The sequence below is a fragment of the Labrus bergylta genome, chromosome 8 (assembly GCF_963930695.1).
Source record: "Labrus bergylta chromosome 8, fLabBer1.1, whole genome shotgun sequence".
NCBI classification, from domain to species: domain Eukaryota; kingdom Metazoa; phylum Chordata; class Actinopteri; order Labriformes; family Labridae; genus Labrus; species Labrus bergylta.
In genome coordinates, this window is record NC_089202.1 from 30,322,214 (window position 1) to 30,336,080 (window position 13,867).

The 13,867-nt window shown below is 40.2% G+C and overlaps 1 protein-coding gene across 1 annotated transcript in view; it reads left to right on the forward strand.

Annotated features, from left to right (window-relative positions):
• The window catches only part of zgc:113232 (uncharacterized protein LOC541546 homolog), a 29,777-nt gene extending 27,535 nt beyond the window's left edge, over positions 1 to 2,242 (forward strand). The window contains exons 25-26 of the mRNA XM_065957495.1: positions 844 to 921; positions 1,486 to 2,242. Of these exons, the coding sequence (XP_065813567.1) occupies positions 844 to 921; positions 1,486 to 1,691 (284 nt within the window). The 3' untranslated portion in view covers positions 1,692 to 2,242. The remainder of the gene's footprint in view (positions 1 to 843; positions 922 to 1,485) is intronic.
• The last annotated feature ends 11,625 nt before the right edge of the window (positions 2,243 to 13,867 follow it).

Consider the following 13,867-nt stretch of genomic DNA (forward strand, 5'->3'; position numbering starts at 1 on the left):
TTCTGCTGATCCCCCATTTTAAAAACTCACTTATGGTGTTACAATGATAAACGTTACTGTTCAACAGTCAAACACGGGGCTGAGAAATAGAGACAGACATCCAGCCACTCTCAAGGTTCAAGGTTCAAGGTTCATATTCACACTTACGGGCAATGTTGATCTGCAGAGTCCAGAGTCAAAGAAAAAGCTAAAGACCCAGCTCTTTCATGAATACCTACTAACTTAATGATGATGGTCTCCATATTATTGATGATGATGATGGTAATGACGATGGTTTTTGTTTGATAACGACGACTTATAAGATGGTTTCTATACTGATTAGAGCTCTCAAGAACTGCCCTCAATGTTGTGCTTTGCCTCTGGTCACTTCCTGTCAGCACCTGTGTGTCCAATCAGACTCAAAGCTGATCGTTTGCTCTTACTGACATTGTTCCCTTTTTTCTAGATCCTTGCTTGTGTTGTTCTTACTCTCTGATGTACGTCGCTTTGGATAAAAGAGTCTGCTAAGTGAATTGTAGAAATTGTAGAATTGTAGAATGTAGATTAGATGATGTCTTTGGACTGTGGGAGGAGGCCAGAGCACCCTGAGAGTACTCCTGTCAGACGGGGATTCAAACCAGGACACCTTCTCACTCTGTGCAGTCCATGACTAAAATCACACCTGGTCCTCAAAGTCATAAAGAGTAATTAGTACGTTTGCTTTTAAGGGGGCTCAAGAGAACGGCATTAAGAACTAAACTGAGAATGGGACAACTAAGGACAAGGCTCATGTCATACAGATTTAAACTGACTGTGATTGTTTTTTTGTTTTTTTTCTCAAAGATTTTGTGTTTTTCTTCACAGGTCAAAAAGGAGCCAAAGGCCTCGCAGGTGCTCCAGGTAAAGGTCTGCCAGGACCTGATGGACCTCAAGGCCTCAGAGGTTTGTAACCGTTGATTTATACACAATCGTTCAGGTTTTTAACAGAGAGAAGCTTAAATGATACAACACGTCTTCTCTAACAAGTGGGAAGGATTTATGAGAATATCAAATCACTGCTCAAACACTGAAAGGTCCCAAATAAGATCATCAGGAAGTACAGAGAGCAGAATCACTGCATCAACGTTTTCTGGATTTTTAATAACTCAGAGGAAATGTTTTATTTTGGGTACACATTATTCATTTCTCCTTTCATTGCTTTTAACAACATGTCTAATTTTGATCAGTGTTCGGGGACCATTTCTGTTTATATACAAGCTGGAAATCAAAATTCACAAAGTTCCGTTTTTGGTGACCAAGACGTGATTTTTAGTTGCCGTGGTATCGAAACAGGTTTTTGATTATAACTGGTATCATATCGAAGCTCAAGATTCTGGTACAGAGACAACTCGAGTATAAATAAATATGCCATTTTAACAGAAGAACTATTGAGGTTTTCATGTGCCTGTTTTACCTCCTTGTTAATAAGCGACTGGTCTTAAATGTCTCTTTCATATCACTCTTCAGGTTTGCCGGGACACCCAGCAGAACCCAAAAACGGCATGGAGGGTCCCCTAGGTCCCCGTGGTTTCCCCGGTCCAGTCGGTCAGACCGGCATGCTCGGGATCGCAGGTGTGCCGGGATTTTGTGAGGCCCGTGACTGCAGCATTCACGCACCGGTGATGCGTAAAGAGCAGGGTCTGGTGAAAGGACCGGTCAGTTTAAAGTTCTGAACCTGAACATGAACAAAAAGGACTTCTGTGGGATTCTAGAGGGTCCGAGATTCTCCATGTGGCAACTTCCTCCAAATACATTCGAGCTCACATAAAAGCTGGTTCCATGCGTAACTGAGAAAATTGCTAAATTTGTGGGGTTAATTTGTTTGACATCTGGATCGTTTCGACCCTTTAATGACTGATGTTGAGAATGTCAGTGGCTCCAGTATTGTACCGTGGGGAACTCCGCTGGGTGCAAAGTTTGGTAAGAAATGGATAAATGTTCAGGAATAAACCAGAAAATACTTTTTTAATCATGCCAGACAAACTTTCATTCTTCAGAAAGGATTAAAGTACTTTCAGAGTTGACCATGAATAAATGTGTCTAAAGTAATATTTGGTAAAAACGCTGAAAATTCCCCTGAAACTTTCCTCCATGTTGGTTTTTCATTCTTTTTTTCTGGCTAAGTCACATAAAAAAATTATCTGTAAATATTTTGTAAAGTAAGTCAAACACATGTACTGTGCTCTGAAATATGTTTCAGATAAACTGACGTTTTTTAATCTGAGTCTTCAGTTTGTCGATCACTTCATGCTTTATTGTTCGAAAGGTGTTTCGCTTTAAAATTAGAAAATTTTCAATAACACACACAAAAATCTAAATCTGTGCCAACACCTCAGATTGTCCATTGAAACTTAAAAAACTAGAAAAGAATTAAAGTAATGATATGTATGATCATGTCTCTGTAGTTATCTGGTTATTTTATCCTGCAGACTGATCGGTACTGTAAATACTGGGACATGCACCCTCATGAACGCAATTGGAGCAGCCATCACTACCTGATGCAGTTGAAAATTCACCATTAATGATGTCAGTCTGGGACGCCCGTTGAGCAGCGTTGAGAGATGTGTAGCTCAAAAACATAGTAATTTGTCTGATCCTGGCGTCAGTAAAGTCCATCATTTCAGCCTCTGCTTGAAACTGTTCATTTCAGCTGCTGTCTCTTTAAGGCCCGCCCCCCTTCCCCTTGTGCCATCTGATTGGCCACCTCTGTTTGCAGAGGCAGGGAAGTTTGAATGAACATCTGGGTGGGCTGGTCCCAATAGGCAACCTCTGGTCTTGAAAAATTAAGCCAATGCTGAAGTGTCCACCTGAAGCTGTCTGCAGAAGCACAGGAAGTCACATACACACCCATTCAAAAAAAGCCTGTTTTCAAAGCAGAAATTAACACGTTTACAGCCTAGTACAAAAAAAACATATTGGTCCGATTAGTTATTGTCCTCATGGGCACACACTGAACAGCTCCGTTTTGATTTCATGAATGTTATCCATAGTTAGGCACGTAGCGGACATGATTGACAGGTGGCTCGCTCAATCTCGCAGGGAGAGTTGAGTGTCTTTGAAAGAGCTGTCAGGGTGGGTGTGTCCTACAACTTTTTGCTCCATGCTTTGGTCTATTTGGTCAGCATGACCTGATCAGGTCTTGCCAAGTTCTCGTAACTTATGTTATGTTTAAAAACATTTACAGACATATTTTTTTAAAAATGTAATTGTTACAACTCAAGAAACATGCAGTTGTAATAAAGTTTCACGTTACAAGGTTATAATTTGTAAAAAAAAAAGGTATCTAGTCTTCTTCTGGCGTCATTCAGCCTCTTTATACAAAGTTCAAATTCTTGCTTTTAAAAGAGTCAACTAACAACACAACAGGATCTCAACACTAAATAAATAAATCATGACACAGAGTGCAGGGAAAGCGTTTATTGCTCTAGTCTAGAGAGAAGAAACTGGATGGACTTCACAAACGTTTGGCTCTTGTTTGTTTGATGGCACGTTACAGTACTTTGGTACACAGCACAATCCCATGATTCACTATGGCTTGGTGGTTTTTGCAAACAAATTCATGAATGAGACAATATAAAGAAAAAACAGATTTATGAAACAGTGTAAAAAACTGTAAAAAAACAAACACAACAACAAACTATACCTGGGGAGGAGTTCCAGTTTCAAACAAATAACACTTACATTCAGATAATAAGAAAAGATACATTCATTCCAGCAAACACTGGAAGTGGTAACACACAAGAAGAGCACTTTTGTTTTACTTTTGCATAGCGAGGCAGTGGGGATCGTCGCTCTTACTTGGCCTATAACAAAATGTACATTATCAAGTGTTATTGTGACCAGTTCCTGCTAACACTGCACCTCCGTCGGAGGCTAAATGATTTAAAAAGTGAAAGAGGATTGGGAAGCAGGAAAGAGCATCTTCAGAGTTCTTCAATGTTTTGAAATATGATCCAAACTGATTCTCAGATTTAAGACAAACATTAAGACTGAATGAAAATTAAACTTGTTAGAACTGAAACAATATCAGTGATTATCACGGCTGGAGTAAGTTATAAGATTTTATATCTGATTTTTTTGTCCGAAGAATCCTCAAGTGTGTGATGTCACTACGATTATTTTACTGCTCCCGTTGTTGACATCTACGATTACAGGTCACCAACAGAATGCAGCCAATGAGAGCGAGCACAATTGGAAGACTCTGCTCACACTTCAAATTGTTTAAAGCCGCACATAAACCGTCTTCTCAGGCAGGATTTCAAGCTAATTATTTTTTGTGTTTTTCGCTGCAAAACAGAAAACACGCAGCAGGACAGCCAGCTGACGATGTCGATCGTCCTCCATATTTGTTTTTCTTCTGAAGTCACGTTTGATCTCACAGAGTGTCTGTCTGAAATGGTTACTACAAACGGCAGGTGTGTGGGTCTCCCATCTGGGTTGCGGTGTCTAGTGTGTGCGTTCAGATTATGATAGTAAAAATCTGAAATTGTCCTCATATCTGTGGTCTCCCACGTTTTTTAAAATCTGTTCAGCTTTGAAAATCATCTAGTGTGTGGCCAGCTTTAGGATTACATTACATTTCAATCATAAAGTTTTTCATGATTCTGTTATTATTAGCATATTTACCTGGCATGTTGTCTAGCTCCCCGTCTTTGTGTAAAGAAATTAAGTTTGGACTTCTAAGTCACCAAAGAGAACTCAGTTTAACCCCTCTGGAAAACCAAAGGGTGGTTAGAAAAAGTGCGTAAAAAGACTAAAATTCTACTGTAATGGTATCTCAATAAGCACAAAGTAGAATGATAGATCTATAAAAGTGCATAAAAAGTTTCAACTCTCTTCGCTGATGTGATATGCAGATGATATGATGCTTTACCTGAAACTGTCCACACCAAATTAGGACTCATAGGGCATCTTGGCAGTGACTTTTTCAAGAGTTTTGTGCATGTTTGAAAGCCCTCATTCCCCCCCTAACAATTCAGTCGTGTCTCATCTCGAGTTTTTATTACCAAATATCAATTTTTTTCCATGATGCCAACATCTCGTCTACATCAGAAGGTCGCCAATTAACTTTTATCGTTAAAACTGCTTTACAAGAATCACACAACGCTCCGCTCAACAGTGTGCATGTGACATACACAGCTCTGTGCAGCGGTGAATTACGTTTTAATCACACGACAAAGTGATTAAAAAATCTAATTCATTGCCAAAAAATGTTATAATTTAAATTTTAGCTATTCGTTGTTGCAGCCTAAAACTCTAAAGATGGATAATGTAACATTTCCAAGCAGCTCGGGTAAAATCAGATCGATATGAAATGATTTAAATATTTAAAATGTCGACTTCTGCTTTCAGATTTAAATGGAATCGTAACGGATTCTGCTGGTTTTTATAACATGATTTTTTTATTATCATAAATTAATAGTCGGTCTTTGTGCTATTTGCTCATCTGGCATTTGGGCGATATGTTTTGTGACTTTATGAAAGTCATCATAGTGGTTTTTTTCCCCTTAAAAAAAAATATATAAATGTGTGCTTTGTTTAATTCGACTGGTGTACAGGTGGACCAATCAGGTGCTTTCTGCTCTTTCCTGCTTCGTCTCTCTTTCACCTTCCTTGCTGGTTATTCTTTCTAACAACATTCCCATTAAAAAGTGCTTTGAAAAGGAAAGACAGATATTTTTCAGTGCAAATATAAAGTCACCTTTTAAACCATTCATTTCCAAAAACACAAAACGGAAACATCACAATCAATGTTCTCGTAAGGCAGCCATGTTAGAATGTAAACACAGTGATATGTGGATTTATTTGTTTTCTGGCAATCGATCATTCCTATGTAGCCTACATCACTGTTTCCTAAACATCCAATTAGTAATCTAATCACACGACAAAGTGATTAAAAAATCTATTAATAACACAAGACAGATTTTGATTTGTGCACGTCTGTCAGTTGCATCTCAACCCTTTTTGTCCCTGATTATTCCTACAGCTACCTAATCTCCTATGTTACTATTAATACCATCTTGTTCTCGTTTCCCTTCGTCCCTTTAATGCTCTAAACAAGGGGTCCAAATATGACGGCTGAGAACCATCTTTAACTGTTCTTTGGGAAGCTTTGAGTCATTGCACGAAAAGTAAACAAAAGAAAAATAAACAACAACTCCAAGTCGCAGAGTGGGAGAGGCTGCTGGTTCAGGAAGTGTTTTTTTCAAACTATACACTAAATGCAAGATTTATATTAAATATATTATATATTAATAAATATTAAAACAAGAGCATAAAAAGGATCACATAGGGTTTATCCCTCGTTTTAATATCATTTCTGAGAAGTCGAAGCATTCCCTTTAGGTCCCTTTTTAAAATGTCCATTTTTACAGCAGCATTAAACATGCTCACAACCTGGTACAAAATAAGATTTGGGCCTGAGTTAGCTCATGTTCTTTTGGCACTAACTGTACAGAGGAGGATTTTTCTTGTAAGGCTAAGAGTTTTGCATGATCGGGGGCTTGGAAAATCTGAGTGACAGGCGGGAATGTTGTAGCAATTTGCCAGGAAGGTAAACGCCCGCCTGAGCTCCACTTCTTTACGTCTAGATGGCCTGAAAGGTAGTTTAGGACATATCCAGGATGGCCATCGTTTGGCCTTAGAAACCAAAGAGTGACTCATCCTGCATTCAGAAAACATGGAACCCAAAACCTTCTGAGGTCCAAAAACAAGAAAAGCTTGATTAGTTACATATTAGCACCATTAAGAGTTAGCACCGGTCAAATCGTCTCTTCTGATAATTAAACTAGGCGAGTCTCATGCCCAAACCGTCAGTCAGGTAGCTGTGACCAAGACTTAACTTCCTGAACCAGAATCTCCTCAAACGCTGCAACTTGATAGAAGTTTTACCGGAAATCACAAAAGACTTTTACCTTAGCAAACAACAAAAGTGATGAGATGTTAGTTGTTGTTTTTTGGGGGGGTAAAAGTTATCTTAGTTTGAGTTGATTTGATATACGGGTGATCTCTGTATATCAAGCTTTTTTCTGTGATCTCTGGCGGCTGCATTAAGACATAAAAAAACACTAAAAGCTACTTCCACCAAATGCCGCAGAGGATGGAATAAATACTTTAAATAATGGGGGTGTTATGTAAATAGGATGTAAAGCAGGAAACTTGTTTTTCTAGGTCAAATCAAACAGCGGTAAGAGTCACCCAACAAGAGATCAAAACAGATGTGAGTCCTCGAGTGTAGCTGCTTCACACTGCTAGGCACTGCTAGCGAGGTAGTGGGTAGTTTCATAGCTTATTAAACATTTTGAAAAAAAATAGACAAAGCTTATATAAATATTGCTTAACATCTTTCTAAAGTGCGAGAGGACGGCAAGCAGAAGCCAGAAAATCTTGAGCGGCAGTGTACCATAGAGACAACTGGTTTTCAGAGCTCGATCGTTTGTTCAACTAAATGATCGCCCCATGAAGAGGTAGCAGCAGCAGCAGCAGGATAACGGACCCTGCAGCAAAAAGGAAAATAAGAAAGGTTACCTCACAGCGAAGCCAGAAGTATTACAACTCATCACCCACAGAACAAGTAGAATCCAGCCTTTACTGTTCAGAGGACATATGATCCCCCTCCTCCACCTTTTCAAACAGACCCCTCCTCCACCTTTTCTAACAGTCCTCCTCCACCTTTTCTAACAGTCCCCTCCTCCACCTTTTCAAACAGACCCCTCCTCCACCTTTTCAAACAATCTCCTCCTCCACCTTTTCAAACAGTCTCCTCCTCCACCTTTTCAAACAGACCCCTCCTCCACCTTTTCAAACAATCTCCTCCTCCACCTTTTCTAACAGTCCTCCTCCTCCACCTTTTCTAACAGTCCCCTCCTCCACCTTTTCAAACAGACCCCTCCTCCACCTTTTCAAACAATCTCCTCCTCCACCTTTTCAAACAGTCTCCTCCTCCACCTTTTCAAACAGTCCCCTCCTCCACCTTTTCAAACAGTCCTCCTCCACCTTTTCAAACAGTCTCCTCCTCCACCTTTTCTAACAGTCCTCCTCCACCTTTTCAAACAGTCCCCTCCTCCACCTTTTCAAACAGTCTCCTCCTCCACCTTTTCAAACAGTCCTCCTCCACCTTTTCAAACAGTCCTCCTCCACCTTTTCAAACAGTCCCCTCCTCCACCTTTTCTAACAGTCCCCTCCTCCACCTTTTCAAACAGTCCCCTCCTCCACCTTTTCAAACAGACCCCTCCTCCACCTTTTCAAACAGTCTCCTCCTCCACCTTTTCAAACAGACCCCTCCTCCACCTTTTCAAACAGTCCCCTCCTCCACCTTTTCAAACAGACCCCTCCTCCACCTTTTCAAACAGTCTCCTCCTCCACCTTTTCAAACAGACCCCTCCTCCACCTTTTCAAACAGTCCTCCTCCACCTTTTCAAACAGTCCCCTCCTCCACCTTTTCTAACAGTCCCCTCCTCCACCTTTTCAAACAGTCCCCCTCCTCCACCTTTTCAAACAGTCCCCCTCCTCCACCTTTTCAAACAGACCCCTCCTCCACCTTTTCAAACAGTCCCCCTCCTCCACCTTTTCAAACAGTCCCCTCCTCCACCTTTTCAAACAGTCCCCTCCTCCACCTTTTCAAACAGTCCTCCTCCACCTTTTCAAACAGTCCCCTCCTCCACCTTTTCAAACAGACCTCCTCCACCTTTTCAAACAGACCCCCTCCACCTTTTCAAACAGTCCCCTCCTCCACCTTTTCAAACAGACCTCCTCCACCTTTTCAAACAGACCTCCTCCACCTTTTCAAACAGACCTCCTCCACCTTTTCAAACAGTCCTCCTCCACCTTTTCAAACAGTCCCCTCCTCCACCTTTTCAAACAGTCCCCTCCTCCACCTTTTCAAACAGTCCCCTCCACCTTTTCAAACAGTCCTCCTCCTCCACCTTTTCAAACAGACCCCCTGTGGTCTAAATGAAACATCTGTGCTTTGGTCAAAATATAACATGAATTAAGCACCAGAGGAGCAAAGTAGGGCACAGATGAATGATGAAATCTTGATGTGTGTCCCTGTCAAGGGACTGTAGAATTAAAAAGGTGGACGACAAGGCAGCTGCCCAAAAGTGAAGCCAAACAATTAGAACTCCCCCTACTGAGTGGCTGCAGTGTATGATATAAGCTCCGCCTCCTCCATGTCAACAGATGGGACATGGATACATTTTCTCCAACATGGTTTCTGTCTTACTATTTAGAACTTTAGAAACTGTGAGTGTCTACTTCAAACAGACACAATAATCTGTTCTGCTGTGGACTGAATCCCCTGAGTGACCTTTGACCTTAAATCAGGAGGTTAAAAGCGATATTTGGTTTTAGAGGAAGGGGTGGGACCAGACGATCCCCGCTGCACAGGCTCTGGCTCCAAATGCTCATCATGTCAGCGGCCATCACAGAGGGGTGTTTTAGCTTTGTTTTTGTACATACAGAGGAGGTGGAGGCGTGTTGTCCATCTTTATATACAGTCAAAAGTAGGGATGCATGTTAACGGGGAGAGGAGAAGGGTTCAGATTTTCTATTTTCCCTGGATTTGTCACCATGTTAGTCTGGTTGCCATGGTCGCAGATCAATCAGATTTGGTAATCTATAAAAAGGGAACCCGCTCTGGGTCTTTGTAACATAACAATGAGTAAGGTCTGTTACCTGCTTTTTGTATCATAACAATGAGTAAGGTCTATTACCTGCTTTTTGTAACATAACAATGAGTAAGGTCTTTTACCTTCTTTTTGTAACATAACAATGAGTAAGGTCTTTTACCTTCTTTTTGTATCATAACAATGAGTAAGGTCTATTACCTGCTTTTTGTAACATAACAATGAGTAAGGTCTATTACCTGCTTTTTGTAACATAACAATGAGTAAGGTCTTTTACCTTCTTTTTGTAACATAACAATGAGTAAGGTCTGTTACCTGCTTTTTGTATCATAACAATGAGTAAGGTCTTTTACCTGCTTTTTGTAACATAACAATGAGTAAGGTCTGTTACCTGCTTTTTGTATCATAACAATGAGTAAGGTCTTTTACCTGCTTTTTGTAACATAACAATGAGTAAGGTCTTTTAGCTGCTTTTTGTATCATAACAATGAGTAAGGTCTTTTAGCTGCTTTTTGTATCATAACAATGAGTAAGGTCTGTTACCTACTTTTTGTAACATAACAATGAGTAAGGTCTGTTACCTTCTTTTTGTAACATAACAATGAGTAAGGTCTTTTAGCTGCTTTTTGTATCATAACAATGAGTAAGGTCTTTTACCTGCTTTTTGTATCATAACAATGAGTAAGGTCTTTTACCTGCTTTTTGTAACATAACAATGAGTGAGGTCTTTTAGCTGCTTTTTGTATCATAACAATGAGTAAGGTCTTTTACCTGCTTTTTGTTAAGTGTCTCGAGATAACACTTGTTATGAGTTGACGCTATACAAATAAAAATTGAGTGATTGATTACCTGGTGCCGAAAGAGAACCAGAGCAGGGGACGCCCATGAAGTTGATCCTTTCCTCCTTAACGGTGCCCTCCGACTGTGAAGAGGACAGAAAAAAATCAACCCTGAACATAAAAACCTCAGACTGTTCTCAAAAGTCTCACAACATTAACACAAATGTTTTGTAGTTAGGAGGAAGATGCTGTTTTCTAAAATGAAACAGTCATCAGCTCGCTCTTGTCAAAGCCACTAGACTCCTCACACAGCTGACCCTGTGTCCACCTAGCGTTTATTTTCGTTTATTTTAATTTAGTTGTTTTCGATGAGGTTGCAGCAGAAAGCGGCCGCCTGGAGAAAAAGCGCAGCGCCCAGTTCTGCTTTTTTTTGTGTGGCCGCTCCGAGAGCTCAAGCTGAAAATCTTTCAACTTTTCAGGAAGGCGCTGTTGACGTCACCGCGCAGTAAAAAGTAAAAGAGCAGTGTCGATCATACAGCGGCTGCTGTCAACAGACTGTTGTCATGGAGACAGGACGGCGCTTTTTCTGCCCGGAAAAAAACTCTTAATATGTTTGTGCTAGTGGTCGATTCTTATGATGTAAATTATTATGGATTGGTCAATAAAACTAAAAACTAACCACCTGTCTGTACCGAGTGAACCCACTCATCTGGAACTGGAACTGAAAACTGAATGTAAATCAACTCAGACACTGTGGAACAAACCTTCCTGAGGGTCTGAGAGGAGAATATTGAGATTTTTAAACGCAGTCTTAAAACTCATTTATTCAGTCTGGCTTTTATATAGTGCTTTATATAAATTCAAATCTTAACATTACTGTTTTGTCTTTTTTATCCAACTACAATTTTAAATATTCTATGTATTTATTTTAATATCTTATTGCTTTTGTGTTGTATTTAATTTTTTTAATTCTTATTGGTGTGCATTAGTATCTCAGTGATTTTTTTAAACAATTTTTTCGTCAATAACTTTTCTGCCCTCTTGTAAAGCACTTTGAACTGCAATTTAATTTGTCTGAAAGGTGCTGTGTAAATAAAGTTTGATTGATTGATTGAACTCAGAGCTCAGGGTTAGACTGAGAGTTTGGTGAACCTTTAAGAGGAGAGATGTAACTGTTGTTTCTGTTTCTTTAGGATCTGTAAAGTTGTCAGACAATCTCAGAGTTACAAACACCAGGCTTCCCGTTTCACTCGCTCTAAAATATAATAAAATGGATGACTTACCGTCTTGCACACCGTCTTGGCCTGTAGGTCAACACATTTGTCCAGCAGCATCACTCCTTCTTTAATCTCCTTGCACGGTGTCATGCAGCCACTCTGCGACCCTTCGGTTCTGTAGTAGGCGAAGGGCTGCAAGAAGAAAAAAGAACAGCACAAAGGCAATCTGATAATGAGCAGATTAAAAAGTGATTTTCTACAAGTTGATGTAGAGGCTGATTCCCTCAGCTGTGTTCCCCTAAACGTACCGATTCTATTCTGTCCCCAATATCGGTATCAGCCTCAAAAACCCCAGATCAGTTTGTAAAAACATCTCAGCTACATGTGTGCGTGTTGAGGTGAGATTTTTTACCGTGTCGTTTTCGCTCCATGTGAGGTCCCAGTTTGGGTTGAAGCTAACGACGTGTTGGTCACAGCATTTATATGTGGAGTTGCTACGCATCACCTCCGAGCTGCTCCTCACGCTGGTAACAATTACTGGGTGTGCAGAAGAAGAAGAAGAAGAAGAAGAAGAAGAAGAAGAAGAAGAATCAGGCATGTGAATGTCAAAGCCGTGTTTTTTCATTTTTCCCTCCAAAACCTGAAAGCTTCCAGATCGGGTGCTCAGAGGTCACACTTTGCTGAACGTATCTCACATATACTGAATTTACCTGCCACTAAATGTATCAAAAAATATAACAGGAGGATCGTCAGATTCACCTTAAACCTGTTCACCTGGGACGTGATCACTCTGTCGACAGCATCAGAAACATTTATTCTATTTGACGCCATGACACGGGCAGACACGAGGGAGTTCTCAATCAAAACAATCATATAAGATGACGTCGAGGCCGGCGGGGAATCATGGGAGTGATTCTGCTACTGCACCCTCCACGGTTGGGGCGGCACACGATCCGGGGATCATTCAAAGTGCTTTCTCTGTTTCATCTCACCTGTCTGAGTTTATCATGCAGGTGTCTGTATCGTAATCAGAAATGATAAAAAGTGGATGGGTGCGTCTCTCGTTGTTTTGCTGTTGTGTTAATGTGTTGATCTTTAGTGTTTGAACAGGCCTGTTAGTATGCGGGGGAGGGGTGGGGGGGGGGGGGGGGGGTTGCGAGCTAAACAAAGGGGTGTAGTTTAGGAATTAATCCATCAAAACTCCGACACGTTTTTTTGTGTAACTTAGACAAGGTGCAGGAGTTTAAATGACATTTTTATTGGGTGCACAGGGATTCTATTTTTGGAATGGATATATTTAGATTTTTACTAACGGGGACAAACATGGTGCATATGGTACATTATATTCACTCAAATGGTACTTTAAAGCTTTAAAACATTACTTACATCCATGCATTAATTAGTTCTTAATTGCTGTGTTTTTTTAATGAATTAAGTCAGTTTAATCAATAAATGATTCTGAAGAAAACAGAAAATAAGACCCCCTGAATGTGACCCCAATGTGTAAGTATTACAAAGATCCCAAAAGGTTGACAGTCACCTCATAGTAACCTCAAACTTTCCTGACACGTGCTGGGGATTCCCCTGAACTTTATGTAAACAGAAACTGACCTTCTTGGAACAACAGGGGAATCCCATTGGCTGCTTTCACTTTCGTAGGGGGTTTACAGACTATATCTACACTATAGAATAACAGATTCACGTATTTTTGCATTGTTTATGTGCTAGCATTAGCTCAGGGGATTCCTATCACAAAATGCTTCTTTATTGAACATGTATTAAAAAGTTAGCAGAAAGTCAGTGCAGGTCCGGCGCAGCTAATAGGACGACTCGACAACACAGCAACAAAGAGAAGAAAAATCAACCAATCAGAGGGTCACAAAGCAGAAACAAGTGTAACTATGATGTAACAACAATATGTGTGAAATATATTAAAGTATAATAACAACAGTAAACAAAGAGTTACATGTGATGTGATCGGTTAGAAAGGAGCCGCAGAACCTCATTCGAAAAACTGCGATTTTAATGTTTTTTCTGTTTTCTGACAAATTTCTTCAGCAAATAAATAAAGTTTTAGATATTCAAGTAAATCTAGAGGTGGCGACAATCGATTTGGCTGGTATTAACTTGACTTTTATGGGACAGTCACTTAACAATACAGTATTTAGGGTATGAGAGCAGGCCTACTAGCTTAATGCCGGTGTCTTTAAAAGTTTACAGGACTCTT